This window comes from Xenopus laevis, chromosome 3L, assembly GCF_017654675.1.
Source record: "Xenopus laevis strain J_2021 chromosome 3L, Xenopus_laevis_v10.1, whole genome shotgun sequence".
In the NCBI taxonomy this organism is placed as follows: domain Eukaryota; kingdom Metazoa; phylum Chordata; class Amphibia; order Anura; family Pipidae; genus Xenopus; species Xenopus laevis.
Window position 1 is genome coordinate 82,405,961 of NC_054375.1, and position 21,066 is coordinate 82,427,026.

Below are 21,066 nucleotides of genomic sequence, written 5' to 3' on the forward strand. Positions count from 1 at the left end.
TTTAGTTTGAATCGTTCAAATCAAAGTCGTAGTCGAAGGTCAAAGTAGCCTATTCGATGGTCGAAGTAGCCTATTAGATGGTCAAAGTAGCCTATTCGATGGTCGAAGTAGCCTATTCGATGGTCGAAGTACCCAAAAATTCGAAATTCAACGTTTTTTTAATTCGAATCCTTCACTCGAGCTTAGTAAATGTGCCCCTAAGTGTAGGTTTATACTCATTGTAGTGAATTAATGTGCATTTTCAAACCACAATCAGCATTTTTTGAAAGTAAATGGTGAATTTCAGCACACCAAAACCCTTGTTTTTTTTCTACATTTAGCAAAGTGACAAACAAAAATAATTACAAAGAACAATTAGCGACCACCATAGAAAAAACTAAAAGAATTAGATTTCAAGTTAAAAATTGGAATTTCTGCTATTAGAGTGACCCAGGGCAGCTATTACCCAACCCCACCAATAAAATGCCATGTTCTGAATGCTTTCCTTATGGATAAAATGTCATTGTTGGTGTAATTCTGGAGGCTGATTGACCACATCAACTAGCTATCAATACACAGAAAATTATATTTTTTTGTTTAAAATTTTTATTAAAATAGAAGCAAAATCTTTCCATGAACTTTATATTTGCGTATGAGAGTGCATATGATTTTGGATTTGTGGACTCCTAAACTCTCCTATAAGCCTGCCCCTATATGACTGACATTTGTTGTCCTCTTAGTTTTTCTTTAACTCCTGTGTCCATTGGCAAATATTTACTAATGAGTTCAGCATTGCTTCTGTCCATGTTTATAGAAGCTTGAATGGATCAGCCTTCTGTACTTCAAACTCTCACTCAGCAGATCACAAGCAAGCAGATTTGCTCTCATACAAATTTGAAAGGTCTTACAGGACCATCATTTCATAGGTGCTGCTTTTGAAATAAAGGTTTCATGATAGGACTGACAGCAGTACCTGGGGGCAAATTCACTAAGCGCCGAAGCGCCGAACGCTATCGTTACTTCGCTAGCGTTTGTCATTTTCGTTACTGCGCAAATTCACTAACGAACGCTGGCGTAGTTTCGCTAGTGTTACTTCGCACCCTTACGCCTGGCGAAGTTTCGCTAGCGACGTAACTACGCAAATTCACTAACGCACGCAGTGTACTGAACGCTACCTTTTACGCTAGACTTCCTTCGCCACCTCAGACCTGGCGAAGCGCAATAGAGTAGATAGGGATTGTTTCAAAAAAAGTCAAAAAATTTTCTAAGTCCCAAAAAAAACTGGCATGTTTTCTACATTATGGGTGATAGGCTGAAAAAGATCGAAAAATTTTTAGGGGCTCCCCTCCTTCCCCCTACATTTCCTGACTCATGGCAACTTACCTAGACAGTGGGCACATGTGTAGGGCAAAATAAAATTTTTATTTGATGATTTGAAGGTTTTCTAGCCATTTGTAGTGCTGATAAGTATTCCTCCATTGAAATTTGAATTTCGCGCCATATGCAAATTAGCCTTCGCTAGCGTAACTTCGTTTTACTTAGCGAATCAACGCTAGCGAAACTTCGCAACCTTACGCTACCCCTGAGCGCAACTTCGGATTTTAGTGAATTTGCGGAGCGCTGGCGAAACTACGCCTGGCGAAGTGCGGCGGAGCGCTGGCGAAACTACGCCTGTCGCAACTTCGAATCTTAGTGAATTTGCCCCCTGGTGTACACATCTCTCATCAGTTGATGGTTGATAATTCAGATTGATGACTGCACTGAGTTTTAGGCAGCCATAAGCATATATGAAATAAACAAAACAATAAACACACCTGTAGTAAGTGGTTTTTGTAGGAGATAGGTATGAAAGGGAAACCATTTCCAAATCATCCCGTTAACATATTATACAATTAAAATACAAATGCTACATACTGCAGAGTTGTTTATATAATGAATAAACTACCCCTCTTGTAAAATATAAGGCTATTATAAGCTACCAAGGAGTTCCATGACCATATAAAAACACGAAGCCGAAGGCCAAGTGTTTTATACAGGTCATGGGACTCCGAGGTGACTTCTAATAGCCTCATATTTTGCAACAGGGGTACTTTATTATAATACACAAGTTTCAGTGAATCATGTGACAAATGGCATCAATAAGCTCCCATTATAACCAATTATATCATTAAGCACTAAGAATATAATTGCTAAGGAAATCATTTACAGGATATTCATGGCTCTTGTGTTATATAGTGAATAAAGTACCCCCTCTTGTAAAATATAAGGATATTATAAGTTACCGAGGAGTTTCATGACCATATAAAAACACGAGGCCGAAGGCCGAGTGTTTTTATACAGGTCATGGAACTCCGAGGTAACTTATAATATCCTCATATTTTGCAAATGGGGGTACTTTATTAATTATAATACACAAATTTCAATGAGTCATGTGACATAAATGACATCAGAACTCACCATTTATAACTGATGACATCAGAACTCACCGTTTATAAGGATATAATTTACAGGATATTCATGGCTTTTGTGTATTATAAGTTAATATAGCATGCCCTGATAATCAATATCCCTCCAACTTATATATAGTATTTATAAAAAGTTCATGAAATCATGTCTTTATGCCTTACTACAGATACTATATGCAGCTAGCTGAGTAAATGCATCAAGGCCCAATGCTAGACAAGTGGGGTCACTGTGACCACTACTTCAATCATTTCAAAGATTTTATTTTTATGGTGACAGTTTGTGCTAAACTTTGTATAATGTGCAAATTACCACTTAGACAACAACAAACCCTTAGCTTATTTTATTTTAAATTAAAAAGAAGCAGAGCAGAAGGAAAGGAGAAGGTAGATAGGAAATGAGAAATGATAGGAACTAAGGATAGACAGAGATATTAGGGAACACTAGGGAAAGAAAGTTATCTTAAGTAGTCATGGATATCCTAGTCCATGGGAATGGCTGAGGTATAAAATGTGTTGACAATTCTGCGCTTGTCATGCACACAGAAAAGATGCTCAGCTACATTAGCTCTATTCTAATTAGTTCACTTAGGGGGTTATTTAGTAATCCGAATGCCAAAAACTCGAAAAATTTGAGTTTTTTTTAACTATAAAAACCAAATTTTTAATGGAAAAAAATAGAATTTTTCGAGTTTCAAAAAAGAAATCCAGCATCTCAGACCTACCAAGGTTGTATATACGTCAATGGGAGAGGTCCCTTTGCTATTTGGAAGTTTTTGTTGTCTGAGATGGAATTAGCCCTAAAATCCGACTATTTTGGGCTTTTCAGCAAAAGGAGCAATTTTGGAAAAAAGTCAGAAAAAAAGTATGATTTGGATTTACGCAAGATTTTTTTAGTGTTTGTCCCTGATCGGATTAAAAAAGGTCCAATTGTGGATTCTAATTTGGTTGAACTTTTTCATGTTTTCCTGAGACAGAATACCTTTAAAGTAATTAAAATATAATGTACTATTGCCCTGCACTGATACAATTAACCAGTTTGCTTCAGAAACATTATTTAATTTATATAAACAAGCCACTGTGTAGCAATGGACACAATTGAAATAAATGGCACAGGCTGAATAGTGGATACCAGATAAACTCTGTGGAACGCCATTATATTCTACGGAATTTATCTGCTGCCTGCTGTGTAACCTGAGATGTTCTCCTTTGAGAAGCACCCTTGTGCCACTCAGCAGCTTATTTATATACTACTATATGAACTATAGTTGTCTGAAGTAAATACCAGTGCAGGGCAAGAGTGCATTATATTTTAATTACTTTAAAACACTTTTTTTTGGTGTTCCTCTTCAGGAGGAAAAGAACATGGTTAATCAAATTATAATCTCCAGTAAAACATTCTTCTTATCAGTTACTGGCTACACAGACAGGGTAATGGTATGTTTTTTTATTTTTTTATTTCCTATACAGAGCTCATTTGAGGAGGATGTAGTAACAAAACACAGATCTACTAGTACTTTAATGAAAATAAAATATACAGTAGATGATTTTGAAAGCAAAAGAATAAGCAGGACATTTCACTACATTCTCTGGTATTTGGCTAAATTTGCCAGTTTGTTCTCTTTAGCTGAGAACAATATTCTTTTGTACTTGTGATCTTTCACTGAAATCCACTGTTTTGTTTCAGCGTCTTTTGATAACAGACTATGAGCTGCTTTTCATTTGGCAGAACAAAATCTAGGGACAGATTTATCAAAATGTGAGATTACAGCTCACCCCAGAAAAACTCACCCATGTTCTATTCATTCCTATGGGATTTTTAGGATTGTATTTATCAATGGAGTTCACCATTTGAATGAACATATGAATGAAAAGAAGGGGAGTTTTTATGTGGTAAACTCTAAATTCACACTTTGATAAATCTGAGTTGTTTTAGCATATGTAGGATATTCAATGCATTTTATATATATATATTAAATGCATATATATATATATATATATATATATATATATATATATATATATATATATATATATAGATTTATAGATATATATATAGATATATATAGATATATATATATATTATAAAATGCATTGAATATCCTACAGATGCTAAAACAACTTTAGGGGGCAGATTTATCAAAGTGTGAATGCATTTTATTTATGATATATATATATATATATATATATATATATATATATGTTCATTCAAATGGTGAACTCCATTGATAAATACAATCCTAAAAATCCCATAGGTGAGCTTTTCTGGGGTGAGCTGTAATCTCAAATTTTGATAAAAGTTTGCATTTCACAATCTTATATTCTTAATTAAAGGTATTGATTTGCAAACTTCAATTGTACATTGTGTGCTTTTAGGGCTGAACTAGGTGCGCCGTTGTCTGACACATCGCCATGCGATGACATGCATACAACGTTTCAGATGTGCAGAAGATAATGGCACCAAACTGGAAATCACACACATAAACTACATGTAACCGACTGTCGGATGAAGACGCGGCGTGTAGTTCAGCCCTTAAGGCATGCTTAAAGGAGGTGTAATCTTTTGGAGCAAACCTACTGTAACAACTTTTCCAGTAAGCACTTTTATTACATACAGACGTTTTTGGGTTCACAAAAGTTATATTATGTTTGAGCAAAGGAGAATGTGTTCAAGCTGATGCATACATTTTTGCATTGCATATATTTTCCAACTTTTATTACATTCCTCAGTTTATCTTTAAACTTTTTTTATACCTGACACATCAGTGTATTTTGGACACATTTATTTAAGAGCCTATTTATCAAAGGTCGGATTTTAGTGTTATTTCAAACCACGACTAAACTCACAAACGCTAAAACTATGAATGTTATGACAAATGCAAATACCTCGAAAAACCTCTTAAAATGTGAGTTTTTTTGGACAATTAACAGAGGAAAAAATATCCGAAAACCTCCTAGTCCAAATTGATTTAAAATAGTCCAATAGGATCAGCGCAGCTCCTTTTGACTTCTACAGGACCTAGACAACTTTTACCTAGCAGAGTTTTGTATTAGTGGTTTTTGTGCTTTTTACACTTAGGGGCACATTTACTAAGGGTCGAATATCGAGGGTTAATAAACTCTCAAATTCAAACCTCGAAGCCTTTGAATTCGAATATTAAAATCCTACGAATCGAACGATTCGAAACTATTTTAATCGATCGATCGAAGGATTTTTCTTCTATCAAAAAAAGCTTTGTGATGGGGAAGGTCCCCATAGGCTAACATTGTACCTCGGTAGGTTTAAACTGCCGAAGTATGTAGTCGAAGTTTTTTTTAAAGAGACAGTTCTTCGACTATCGAATAGTTAAACGATTTTTAGTTTGAATCCAAGTCGAAGGTCGTAGTAGTCTATTCGATGGTCGAGGTACCCAAAAAAATTCTTCGAAATTCAAAGTTTTTTTCATTCGAATCCTTCACTCGAGCTTAGTAAATGTGCCACTTAATAAATCTCAAATTTTAGAGCTTATAAAAAAAAAATAGGAAAACCATTAATTTTTAGAGAGTCAAAATTTGATTATTGTTAAATGGGCCTCTTACAGTTCCAGTAACATATACAGGCTGAAACAGTTAAATGTGGTAGTGAGGTTTTTTTTTTTTTTTGCTCTCCCCTTTTTTTGGAACAGTTGCAATTCCGTTACAATACTGACACTGAAAGAGCTAACAGTGGAATCTACTGCCATGATCCTATAACCTCATAGATCTACTGTAATTTACCATCCCTTTTGTCATGCCCTGAATAATGCTTGAATAGACACCAATATTGTGGAGCATGGAAATTCCAAAATATAAGAATATATTTATGGTAAATGGGAATCATCTATCCCATATTATTATGAGAATAATAAAGAATACAAAACACTGCACATTTAGAACTTCCTTATCAATATCACTCATTGATGACAGATTCAAAGGTCGACTCAAAATCTTCTTGTATGTTAAACAGTTAAATCAAGTTAATGATTGCTCTACACAAATTGGAAACGCCTTCTGCAGGAATATATGAAATGACTACTACCTGAAAACAGTTATTAGCTGTCTGCTACTGCCTTTAGGAACTAAGTTGTTTCAAGGAACTATTTTTCCACAATACTTACAGAGCTTATAGGTAAGTGTTACAAATCCTAAATTTAATTTCATTACATTGGCAGATATATAATCATAGAACAAAGCATTTCTTATCCTGAACTTTGGTTTTTACTTTTTCTCAGGAGAACCTTTACAAACTGCAGTGACTGTATGATGCAATTTCATTAAATTGTCTTGTAAAATCATAATAATGATTTTTAGTAATAAAGATTGCTAAAAATGTCTAAACTAATAGTATTAGTGACACTGCTGTAGAAGGTATTAAATGTCTGTGGCACACACATCTAGCAGGCTACATAGATTTTATAGTGTAGCTCATAATACCTGCATTAGACTGAATAACCGCTATATGGACAGTCTTGGATAACACGTAAAAACGAAAGTCCGCTTCTGATACCAGTTGACTTAAGTTTGTGCTAGATAAGCAGCTCAAAGACTGTAAAACTACATTCAGTATAATGCTGAAATCTATGTGCCATTACATTAAGGAAATGTGTCAGTCACATAATATGTATACCTAATATTTTTGTATTTACTGCATATAAAATGGTTAATTCACCTGAAAATACTTATACTGCTGTCTGCAACTTGAATGAAGGAATAATAATAGGGCTGTTTCTACTTGGAGTTCTACCAAAACACTTTCTCAAGACACCCATGTCCCAAAGCATTAATCAAACCACTGTGCCCTGTGATTTTCATAATTTTGAAAAAAAAAACATTTATCTCACCCCATGCCAAAGGCACCAATGTTTGAATTTAGGTACAGATGTACTTAAAAAGTTAAAAATCTTGAAGAATTGACATCAGTTTCTTCTGTTTCTAAATATTTTCAATTCATCAGGATATGTTTGATTGCATTGGACAAACACCTGTGCTGAGCTCTTACACCTAACTGAATGAATAACGAGCATTGTTAAAATGTATTCAGCAATATCTCCTTGTAAACCAGTCAAGATTTTTTTGTTGTTGTTATACTGTGAAAAATAAACATTATAAATCAATTATCTAATGTTAGATTTTCAACATTTTGATAAAAAAGATCTCAACTATTTATTTAGAATTTGAATGGCTTAATCTCGATATCATTTGTTGGGGTGAAAAAAAGAACAACAAACTGTATAACTTGAATGTTAAAAATACACTTCCCATTGAATTCTATTCCATCTGCATTTTAGTTGGCAAGATCTACATTTCTCATTTTTTTTAAGATCTGTATTTGATAAATGGCAAAACGTTGTTGCCCCTAAATGTTGCAGGATTACAGCGGCAGTATGCAAGGGTTAATCAAGAGAAAAATAATTGCTAATCAAATCACTTTAAAACACAAGATAGAAGGGAGATTTCAATAAGATAACCATGTAACCTTTGAGTTAAATGGCTATTCAATCCTAATTTTTTGTCAATTTAGCAAGGGAGAAAAATATAAAGTTCCCTTTTCCTTATGTAGACAGAGAAGAACCGTCCAGCTGGAGATATTTGGGCCTTATGTGACTTTCCAAACATTTTCATGATCTCAAGCATGCTCAAGTGATTTATAAACCTGTTATCCAGAATGCTCGGGACCTGGGGTTTTCCAGATAAGGGATCTTTCTGTAATTTGAATCTTCATACCTTAAGTCTACTAGAAAATTATTTAAACATTAAATAAACCCAATAGGCTGGTTTTGCTTCCAATAAGGATGGATTGTATCTTAGTTGTGATCAAGTACAAGCTACTGATTTATTATTACAGAGAAAAGGGAAATCATTTTAAAAAATTTGGATTTATTTTTTGTTCAACATGAGTTAAATGCATAGGGTTTGCGGGGAAGGTGCATAAGAAAATATAGATTTCATTTTAATTTAAAAGGGTGGTTCACCTTTAAGTTAACAGTCAGGGAGTTATTTATCAAAGGTCGAGTTGAGTCAAAACTCAAATTTTGGGTTAAAAAAAACGATTTTTTTTTTTTAAAACTTGAATATTTCTGGATTTAGTATACCCTGAACCTGGAAATAGCTGGAATCCAAAAATACTCCAGCTAAAACCTGTTGAGGTCATGTAGAAGTCAATGGCAGAGGTCTCTTCAACCATTTGAAAATATTGGTAGCCTTCATGATGTTCGGGGGTTTTTTTGGTGTTAATTCCATTTTTGTTAATTAAATTTTTCACCCCAAATTCACTGATTCCAGTTTTTTTCATTCCCATTTTTTTTTTAAATCAAAAAACATTTGAGTTGCAAGTTCATTTGAGGTATAAAAACCTGACAAACCTCTAAAACTCAACCGTTGATAAATAACCCCCAAAATATGTTATAGAATGGCTAATTTTAAGCAACTTTTCTATTGGTCTTCATTTTTTCTTTTTCTAGTTTTTGAATTATTTGCCTTTTGACCCTTTTCAGCTTTCACTGACCCCAATCCGAAAAACAATTGCTTTAAGGGTACACATGTTACAGTTACTTTTTATTATTTATCTTTCTATTTAGACTCTGCCCTGTTCATATTTCAATCCCTTATTCAAATCAGTGCATGGTTGCTAGGGTAATTTGCTGGAGAGCTTCTAAACAAAAAGTTTAAACCATAAATAATAAAAAATTAAAACCAATTACAAATTGTCTCAGAATATCACTCTCGATATCATACTAAAAGTTATTTTAAAGAGAAACAACCCTTTAAAAATTAGACATGTATTTTTAGCAAAGTTCAATTTATGTTGCTCATTTGAAAAAAAAAGTGTATATAGGTGTTCATTGCCCCTTTAATGTGTTCTTTTTGGCATTTTTAAATGTGGCATTTTTTTCTACTCAACGCCACACTTAGCAAACAATTGCCAGAGCTCAGGGCCTGTGCTGATCTTCGACACCCTATGAAATTAATAAGCTTAACTCTTGGTAAAAGCATCATTACCACAATGTTAAAAAATAGTTAACCAATTTATGAGAAATCTGTTCAGGATGACGTGGATTTAATTACACAGGCTCGAAAATCTTAGGCAAGAAATATATGTTTGCAAAGGAGCATATGCATTAATGTGTGCTATTGTGAATGTTTAATGCTTATATATATATATATATATATATATATATATATATATATATATATATATATATATATATATATATATATATATATATATAAATATATCTAGCGATCGATCGATCTATCGATCTATCTATCTATCTATCTATCTATCTATCTATCTATACCCCATGCACACCCTATATTCCAGTCATGTCAGAGTGCTTGCAGGTGCTTGGCAAATCTGAACCCCTGTATTTAATGCCCCTAACATGAGCAAGCTCCACAGATGTCCCATAAGAACCTGGAAGTTGGAATATTGTTTAATTTCTATATCAGTCTTGCTCTATTTAGTAGAAGAAATAACAATACACATACATAGTAACATAGTAAGTTAAGTTGAAAAAAAGACACATGCCCATCAAGTTCAACCTTCAAGTTCAAGTCCTGCCTAACTGCTAGTTGATTCAGAGGAAGGCAAAAACCCTTTCCAATTTGACTCAGAGGGGGAAAAAATTCCTTCTTGACTCCAAGATTGTAATCGGACCAGTTACCGGAACAACTTGTACTATGAGCTGCCTTCCATAAACCTGTATTCCCTCCAACCCATTCTTAAAGCTATCTAATGTATCAGCCTCTACAACTGATTCAGGGAGAGAATTCCACAGCTTAACAGCTCTCACTGTACATACCCTTTCCGAATATTTTGACAAACTGTACAAATTTTTTTTCATAGAAACAATAAGCAAATTCATTGAAGTAGTGTTGATAAAAGAGCTTAACTACTCCTATGGTCTTATTTTATTCTATATGAAGCCAACTTTTATTATAAATCTGTAATAGTAACCAAGAATAGGACAAGAAAATGTACAATTAAAGAGGATCCTGTTGCATTTACTTATTTATCAATGAAATGTCTTTTTTTTCCAGATGAATTAAATATATTATATATTTTAAAACAAAAATTCTCTCAATGGCGGATCCGGTGGAAAATAACTATATGGTGGCAAGGCCCATTTACTCAGAGGATTCCTTCAGTTCTGATCACGAAATAGTGCAGAGACACCATAAAACACTACTAGATCACTTAAAGAGAATATGCACGTAAGTAACATTTGAAAAATGCTGCAAAACAGCACATCTGCAGAACTAGGGCAATGTTGTTAAAATAATACAACAAATAGTTTAATACAGAAGAATAATACATTAATCAACTCTTGGTAGATAATATTATACCTTTAAACAAGATAATAATCTAGCAAGAACTGTACTGTGTAATGCCTGCATGCTTTTTGGATGAAGTAAAAGTGTGTTCAAGTCCAACAGCCACCCCCTGTTTGTTGGCTTGTTTAATTAATTCCATTAATTAAACAATAGTTCCACAATTTCTGTTAAATGGATCACTGATAACAGGTATGGAATCAGTTATTGGAAACACGTTACCCAGAAAGCTCAGAATTAGGGCCATCTCCCATAGACTCCATTTCAGTCAAGTAATTCACAGTTTTTAAAATTGATTTTATTTTCCTCTGTAATAATAAAACCGTACCTTGTACATAATCCTAACTAAGATATAATGAATCTTTATTGGAAGCAAACAATCCTATTGGGTTTATGTAATGTTTCCTTTAAGTAGATTAAGGGGTTATTTACCAAAACTTGATGTTTATCAAATTTTTTTTATAAAAATCAAGTCAACCAAACTCCCATCAACAAACGAAACTCATTTATCAATAGTTTTTCGGAAAAAGTCAGAGCAAAAAAGCACTGCGACAAAATTTAGCTCCAATTTGAATCATACAAATAACTCTGAAAACTCAACTGTATTGAATTGTCGCTACAAAAACTCAACTATATTGGATTATTCAGCGCAGATCACAATGTCAAGAAACAACGTCAGGGACATCTGGCATTGACTTCTACAGGTTTGAGATGGAGTATTTTCGGATTTGGAATTTTAGCAGCTTTGGGGGTATGATAAATCTTTTTCCACAAAAAATGATTTGTTTCCCCCCTAAAAACCTTGGCCATAAAAAATCGAGAATTAATAAAAAAGGCCCCTTAATGTATGGAGATCCAAATGACGGAAATATCCCTTATCCAGAAAACCCCAGGTCCCAAGCATTCTGGATAATAGGTCCCAGGCATGAAAATGTATCTGCTTTGATTACATCATGACTGATTGCATTTAATGGCCTGAACTGCTGATCCATGCTTGTTTTATTAGAACTATTATTTGCTTAAACATATGTTTGTTTGCAATTTGTATGTGGAGACCCAATATATATATAATACATATTCAATATAAAAAAGGAAAAGGAGTTCAGCAATATCTGGAGGCTGCCCTAGAGGTCAGTTATTGGGTACAGACTCAAAACTGATAACTGGTATAATCAACTAATGGCCTAGGCAGCTCTGATATGCTAAATTTACAATTGTCTTTAATTCTTGTAATTCATATACTTTTTTATTTACATTGTATTTGACTGATATAGGAATCATGAAAGAGAACATAAATAACACTGACTGAGCTGAAGACAATATAACTGTCTTCTATACATTACAATTTTAGTCTTATTTTACCATCCCAAATTTACATTAGCTAGACGCAAATGCTCCATGTCTTAGGCTTAGTCCAACACACTTGGCCGTTTACCAAACTCTAGTATGCTATGACTGATCTCAAAATGTTAATGAATTTCATAGGAGGACTGCAAAGTGGGGCAATACTTAGTATTATTGCTTTACTGTGTTGGGGTCCTAGATGTGATACCAGCCAAGGTATTGCCTGTAGGGACTTTATATATTCAACCCATGCTCAGTGAGGATTAATACCCTCGGCATGCCTCTTCACCCTCCTCTCTCCTACATGTTTTGTACAATACAACAAATGCACAGACAGGAAAGCGCAAATGCATTTTGCAGCAGTTTGTATAGCTAGTGACTGGGGGCTTGCAAAAAAACTTGTGGCCTGCCCCCTGAAGATGGTGCCATATTCATGGGCCCTCATATAGAAAAGCAACCATGCCATGTTCAGGGCCTCCATTAGAAATCACGGGGCCCCGTACAAAAAAATTTCTGGCCCGCCCACACTAACGTCCAAGCCCCACCCCAGATCCCACCCACTCCACCCAAGCCCCACTCCATCCCACCCAAAGACCACACAGACATCAGCGCTACAAAAGTAACCCCCCCACACACATGTTATAAAAAGCTATTGATGGTCACGGCCCCTTATAAGTTAAAAAAAAACATTGGCGCCACGGCCCCCAAAATAATTTTTTTTAAAAAAACATTGGTGGCAGGGCCCTCCTAACAAGAAGGGATTTGGTGCTTACTTGGCTGAAGCTTGGCCCACGAATTGGGTTGACAGCGGACTGATCATAAACATTCCTTGAATTGTTACCCATTCTAGTGGCAGTGGAATTGTGGGGCAATGAGTTTGCTGACCACAAAGTGGAAAACCACAAAGTGCTGTTTAACTCCGACAGCATGGCATTAGTTTAGGCTGTCAATAGCCTGTCTGTCTCTTCATTGCCAATAATGGCTTTATTGTGGTTGTTGGTTTTCTGCTGTTTGGAACTCAATATATGCTCCAGGGCATCGCTTGTGGGGGTTGTAAAAATGTGATTATTGGTGCAGAACATTGGTCCTCACTGCGGAACAGGTGGAAAGAACTGTGGGAAGGATGGGTGTAGGCCGTTGTCTTATCAGCTGTTAGGGTGTATCTTTAAAATTTTAAGAGAGGTTTTTGTTCTTTACCGGGGGAAGTTTAGTTGTTCAAATTGGCATTTGCACTTGTGTTTTTTTGGGGCATAGAACTGGTCAGTGCCAGTAAGGCATGGTGGGGGTTTTGATGTTGGGTGACTTTATAATTGGAGAGACCATGGTAGATATTTGGCTGAGGAGGTCTAAAACTGACTAGGCCGAAAAGGGGGTGTCTATACCATTAGATGCAATAAGGGGAGAGGCACATCTGGTAATGTTGGCATGTCAGTTTTCTCAGCTTTGGGGGAAATCCCCTGGCCCCTTCCTTGTACATGGTGATGGTACCCTGTTAACCCGGTACTAGTTTCATTTTGTGTACAATGTTTGTGCAGTTGGCTCTTAACCCTGGTGATTTTGGTACACACTCTTTTTGAATAGGGATAGCCAGAGTTGGGCCTAGCAGATAGCTGAATGTGCTCCTTGATAGGTTGTGTTTGTTGGAAGTTACCCTTTTCTTCTTTTTCTCACATCAGGTACGTTAAAAGCTTTGGTTTGAGTTGGAAATTCCTATGTTCAGTGGGCAAGTCAGAGGTTATAACACCATTTTTCAGGGCCACTCCTTTTAGTCAGCTCAAGTAGCGATAAGGTGGTTAGGGATTGGGCAGATGTGTTTGGAGCAAGTTTTGTTGGATTTTGCAGCCCAGGTGTGCATCGGAACCCCACCTGAGGTGTTGGTGGTGCATTGTGGGGGGAATGAACTTGGGCAGGCGTTCCAGAGCGAACTCCTACATATCGGCATGTGGCGTGATCTAGGGTAGATTCACAGTTAGCTGCACAATTGTCTTTTTCAGAGATAGTGGGTAGAATTTGGTGGTGATTTGCTGAGCAGTGCGAGGCTATCGAGAGGAAGGTGATAAACAGTCTTGTGCAGAAGCTACATGGTTTTGTGGTCCATCATCGGTCAGGTATGCCTGGGTTCTATCTGAGCTAAGATAATACTTCACTGCATAGATTGGAACACCCCCAGTGATGAAGCCTTTTCAAATCCATCCAGAGTTCCTGTGTCTTTATTTTATATCATCAGGTACAGGGGATGTTAAAGTAGACTGGTGACCTCGATGCTGCCCAGGTCATAGGGCTTCCAAAATGAAAGTCGGAAAGCCTCTTCATAACATCGGTTGGAGCAACATCCAGCCCTCCTGCCCTTAGTGATGTGAAGGCCAGTTGAAGTGATCCCGGGGGGTAGTTTTATGTGGAGTGCATGTCTTGTCTTAGTTTGGTTGGAGGGGGAATGATTGCTGGAGTGGGGAAATAGGGCAGTATTTCCATAATTTGTAGCACTTGCTTGATACTTCCTTGGGTGATGGTCCCAGGGGGTAAGGGTTTGAGTCAGGCTTACTGTGCTTTTACTTGCACATCAGCATGCAGCATGGGGGTGGCTGGATTGGCATGGCGGTGGTCCATTCACTCAGTAAGGTACTACTGGCAAGCATTCCAGTTTGAGTAATGTTTTTGAGTTTGAAACCATTTTACTGTTATGTTTTGAAAACATTGTTAATAAAAGCTGCAGCCTTTTTAAATCCATCCAGGGCTTTTGGTGTCTTTATTTTAAATCATCAGGTATAGGGCAAGTTAATGTAGGTAAGGACGACTGGTGACCTTGACACTGCCCAAGTGGCACGGGTCGGAATACGGATATCAGAGTAGCCGGTTTACCAGGCAGAGGTTGGGATCACAGAAATCAGGAGTCAAAAAAAAAAAGTCAGGCAGGCAGGGTCAAAACAGGAATCAGAACACAGGATAGCACCCAGGAACTCTCACAAGATGAACCTAAAAACGGGCAACAACCTGCAGACAGAACTCCCTTTAAATAGGTTTGAATTTCGTGGCAGTATGAAGTCATCACGCCAGTGTCAAAGCCTATAAAACCAGGAGGTGCGCGCCCCGAATGCCCTAGTATCAAGCAGCCGGCAACACAGCAGGACCACAACGCGGGCATCCCCGCCAGAGGAGCTGCGGGTGTCCCCGCCGATCCCCTAGGGTGAGTCCTCACACCAAGTCAATAAAAACTCCACAAATGTGTTACAGCATGGGACTGCAAACTTTTTCAGGTTTTCAAGGAAAATAATTAAATAAACCTGCCAGGTTTTCTACAAAGAAAATGAAAAGCAATAGATGCCACCACTTACTACAAACAGGATTATCAACGTTTTCTATTCATTGTTGTTTCTTGTGTTCTTAGTTTAATTTCTTTTTACTCTTACTTCCATTCTTTTGCGTCTGCTCCACAATATATAAATATATAGATTTACAATACAAGCTAACTAAACAGGGAAAATGTAATAGTTGATAGAAAAATAATGGGTTAAAAATGTTTCTAAAACCCTACCAATAATTTGATGACATCTTTGATTTCTTCAGTAGTTTTTACATTTCTCTGTATATCCCTGGCAACGTAAACACATTAGCCTTTGCACTATTGCACTTAGCAAACACATTCAGATCTACTGAGTAATAGTTTCTGCTAACTGTCGTTTGACCTTCCACCAAGCCCATTTACTTTCTAAATAGCAAATTCAATACATATTAAAACTAACTTTTGCATGTATATATATCTAGACTTTGTGCGCTACCCTCTTTTTTTGAATCACTGTCTAAACAGTGTAATCGTTAAGTTCTATTTGTATAGCAACTAAGTGCAAATCGTTAAGGAGTATGGTTGCCACTTTTCTAGAAAAAAATACCAGACGTCCAATCTTTTTATCTTTATTCTCTATTGCTAACATTGGCATTAAGCATCAGTTTTACTTGCTGAAATGGTAAAATACCAGACAAGTTTTAATCCTATTGAGGACAATAGGACATGTAGGCATACTGTAGATTATTAATTAAACACTATGTAAACTACAACTGTTAGAGCTCAAACTGGCTCATGCTGAAGCTTTATAAAGGGCATCATGCAGAGTAATGGGAGATACTTAGAATTACTTAGAATTACCAATGTACAGCAATCACATTAACAATTCAACATACAGTACAATAGACAGCTTGCCTTGGTACAGTTATGTTTTTCAATGCTTTGTATAGCAAATCTGCTGTCAAATGCTGATAAGATGTTTCCTTTTGAATAAGATTGTTATTTACAGCACCAAGTAAATTGGCAAGTATGCATAAATACCTTCAATTATCATTAGATCAAGAGTTTCATAAACAGTTTATTTTTCACTCATCTAGAATATTTCAAGGCTCACTTGCTAACATTAGTTATAAAATGCACCAGTGCAGTTACCCATAGCAACCAATCAGTTATTAGTTTTGATGTACAGATTAGAAAATGAAAGCAAATGCCTAATTAAATGCTGTAGATTAAAGAAAACACTTATGGGAAAAATATGCTGTTTAAAGGAACAGTAACATCAAACAATTAAAGTGTTTTGAAGTAATACAAATATAATGCAGTGTTGCCCTGCACTGGTAAAACTGCTGTGTTTGCTTTAGAAATGCTACTTTTGTTTATATAAATAACCTGCTGTATAGCAATGGGGGCAGCTATTCAAAGGAGAAAAGGCCCAGGTTACAAAGCAGATAGCAGATAAGCTCTGTAGAACATAATGGTGTTATTTGTTATCCACTATTTAACCTATTTAAAAAATCAATTGCAAAAACATGATTGCTTTCTCCAGTCATTTGGCCAAACCCTGTGGGCTAAGCTTTATACATCTGATGATAGCTTTGATAAATTACATTTATTTACCAAGTCATTTTGATCATTACTGCATGCAGGTAAATTGATATATTTGATCATAATTGTTATAGGTGTTCTCCTCAAAAAGCAAAGAAGACTGTTTTAAGTTTTGTACCTGTTCTTTCTTGGCTTCCTGCTTACCGATTTAAGGAATGGTTCCTAAGTGATATTATTTCTGGAATCACCACAGGACTTGTGGCAGTGCTTCAAGGTAATAAGCTTTTTTTTTTTTTGCTATATAATTTGTAGCATAGACGTTACCTAGTTTGAAATCTCCTGTGTATTATAAACTGTATTTAACTATAAAAGGCTACCCAAACAGTAAGGGGCAGATTTATCAAAGTGTGAAATTAGAGCTCACCACTGAAAAACTCAATGACTTTCTATATGTTCTTATAGGATTTTAGAAGTGTATTTATCAACCATCTGTTACACCAATTCAGTACTATATCTGGGTTCAAGATAAATAGTTCCAAATCACAAGCCCTGCCAATCAAAATGCATCCTACAGAGAAAAAAATTTGCAAGCTAACTTTGATTATCACTGGCAAGAACATGCTGTTAAATATCTGGAAATGCAGTTCACTGCCAATTATAACTTCCTGTATGAAAAAAATGATATACCTCTGCTCTCTACACTAAAAACAAATCTACAGACCTGGGGTAAATATGGTCTATCATGGTTTGGTCGCATCTCAGCGGGAAAGATGACGCTGCTACCTAAAATACTATACTTGTTCCGAGTACTCCCAGTGCATTTTCCAGAAAGAGTAGCTAACTCCCTACAAAAATCCATTACACAGTTCATATCGGATAAAAACGCCCCAGAATTAAACTAGACTGTAGGGGGCTTGGGGGTGCCTCATATCTACATGGCAGCCAGACTCTCTGACATAATTATGATCCATAGATATCCTACAATGCCATGGTTAGACATATATAATTTGGATATCTGAAAAGGACAGGAGAACAATTATGGACCCCCTACGACAAACCATTCTATACAGTTATGGGACAAATATAGGGAAAAATTACACTTATCACCACAAAAGTTAATGTGTTGCTCCTTTTTTGGAAATAAAAGATTCCCTCCAGGGGAAGACATGAAAGCTTTTCTCCCTTGGATCACAAATAAAGCCCTGTTATCCACCACATTAGTTTGAGAACAGGAAGTCAGAACTTTTCACGATCTCAAGGAAAACCTTCTGATACCGTCCAGTCAGTTTTTCAGGTACCTGCAGATCAGCCATTTCATCTCCCAGACATTTTGACACTTTCCCACCATCCCCTACATATTTTGAGACTTTATGTAACACTTAAGAACAGAATAACCACATGATATCTCTATTGTATAACAATCTAGCAGTGGATAATACCACTTTAAAGCAACCCTATATGACAAAATGGGAGGAAGATCTGCAGGAGGTGATCACACCAGCGAAATGGCAGATTATCTGGGATAAAACTGGCAAAACATTGATCTGAACAACAATAATGGAAAGGGCATACAAAATGATATTTAGGTGGTATTATACTCCCACAAGACTAGCCCATAACTGAAGTAGTACTTTATCCCCCTATGCTTTGGGGGATGTGGAGATATAGGCACATTCTATCACATGTGGTGGACCTGCACACTGGTTAAAGAATACTGGGACATGGTAGTTTATACTCTATCGGCTGTATTTAAACACTCTATCGAACCAGATCCATTGTCATTTATTTTGTGACTACCAATTAAAACATTAAAAGTTCCTGAGACTAACAAATTGGCAACACACATACTGACAGCAGCAAAAACACTCAGAGCAGCTTAGTGGAAAAGTACTTCCCTTCCAAACCAACAAACTCTCATTACCAAAGTTAAATGGGTCAGAACAATGGAACGTATTAGAGCATATTTGCAAGGTATGCGATACAAAAACGAGCTGTTGTGGCTTCCTTAGGCGGAATTTGAAACGGTCCAATCAGAAAAAACTTGATTTGTGGGACAGAACCCTTGGTAATTACTTTTTAGACACCCCCAACCCACCATTCTGGTTTATCCCATAATTTACATAGTACACAGTTAACATTATGGATTGTTCCAACAGCGAACAGTAGAGGGATTACAGGTTGCCTATTAGCAATGTAAATGATATGAAAATGTACATGAACAACTGTGTATGGCACTCAACCACCATTTCATACTTGCTACATTATAACTGTGAATTGTTCAAAATACATTTGATTGTTAATGGCATGTAAAATTAATAAAAATGTGAATATATAAAAAAAAGAGCTCTAATTTCACACTACCCCTACGATTAGGGATAATGTTTTTGTAGTAGCCCTATTAAAATGTCCAATTAAATACCAATGTTATATAAATACTACCCCTGCTTACCTACCCCTTGCAAAATTAAAGTTATTGTAGAATAACTTTTAATATAATCAATGTGTAGCCTTCACAGACAGCTATTGTGAAGCTATAAGGTGTTCTGCTGTATTAAAAACAATTCAAAAAGAATATGTTGTAGCTGGCCTTTTTGACAGCTAAAAGATTATAAGAAAAAGAACTGCCATATTTAAACACTGTGACACAGAATACTGATTATTCTAATTACAATGCGATCGTGGGGGCTGAGCTGATGCTCTACGATAGATATGTGCAATTTCACTATGGAGCTGACTTAACAATCACATTACGATTTTTTCCATGAATCTCTAAATATTCATGGTTTTCCTATTTATTTTAAAACTCTAAAACCAATCAGAGAGAGGAAGCTCGTGCGTCAAGACAGATGAGCTGAAAATAATGTAAGTGATAGAAATATCGCACCTACAAACTGCATGCATCCGACATGACACGACTGTCGGATGCGAGCGCTGCACATTGTGCCTTCAGCTGACAGTCGTGACGTGTTGGATGCATGCAGTTTGTAGGTGTGATATTTCTACTACTTACATTATATCCGGCGCATCCGTATTGTTGCATGCGCTTCCTCTCAGCGCATCTGATCGGTAGAAGTCATGCCGTGGAGTTCAGCCCTAAAGTGTAAAAACCACGAAAACCTGTAATACGGAAATTCTGCAGGTAAAATTTGTCGAGGTCCTATAGAAGTCAATGGGAACTGCCCTGATCCTATTGGACTGTTTTAAATCAGTTCGGACTTTTAGAGGGTTTTGTATTTTTATGTATATAATATATATATATATATATATATATATATATATATATATATATTTTTTTTTTTAGGAATTGTATGAAAAAAATCGAATTTTCTGAGGTTTTAGAGGTATTTGTATATTTTTTTCGGATCCTTCAGCGTTATTTTTAGTTCGTACTTTTTTATTTGGATCTTTTAAGAAATTTCATTGCATACATAGATTTAGAGAAAGTGAGTTTAGTCGTGGTTAAAACCTCAAATTACTAAAATTCAATAAATAGGCTTCCACCTGTATACTGTGTCATAGTAAACCCAGTAGAAAGGTCTTTACATGACACCAACCTATGGCTAGGGTACACAGGATTCTGACAACTGTATATTTAATAGCACTGAACATCAATAGCACTATCAATACAGTATGTACTTTCTGATCGCCTCCTTAGTAGGTGTTCAATTGAGTTGCTAATGTTACTGTAGACTCCATTTTAAGCAAATAATTCTAATTTTTAAAAATGATTTCTTTTTTTTCTGTAATAATAAAACAGTACCTTGACTTGTTCCTAATGAAGCTGTGTGAATCTGTAACAATCCTATTGTGTTTATTTCATGTTTAAAAGTTTTTAACAGGCTTAAGGTATGGTGATCCAAATTATGGAAAGATCTGTTATCCAGAAAACTCCAAGTCCCAAGCATTCTGGATAATAGATCCAATGCCTGTATTTTCATTTAAGATTGCAATGGGAAAACTTATTTTTCAATATATGGAGGAGCACTGTGCAAATGTGTTTCTAGTACACAGTGACATTGATCTTATCATCCCTAACTAACATACACATCTCTCATGCATCTCATCTTTCTAACAGTTGAATGCACTACTAACCTAGGCTGTAGCCTT

At 35.9% G+C, this 21,066-nt stretch overlaps 1 protein-coding gene across 1 annotated transcript in view; it reads left to right on the forward strand.

Annotated features, from left to right (window-relative positions):
- The first annotated feature begins 6,517 nt into the window (after positions 1-6,517).
- LOC108710271 (chloride anion exchanger) overlaps positions 6,518-21,066 on the forward strand; it is a 31,241-nt gene continuing 16,692 nt past the window's right edge. Inside the window, exons 1-3 of the mRNA XM_041586516.1 lie at positions 6,518-6,588; positions 10,500-10,673; positions 17,094-17,233. Coding sequence (XP_041442450.1) covers positions 10,543-10,673; positions 17,094-17,233 — 271 coding nt within the window. The 5' untranslated portion in view covers positions 6,518-6,588; positions 10,500-10,542. The remainder of the gene's footprint in view (positions 6,589-10,499; positions 10,674-17,093; positions 17,234-21,066) is intronic.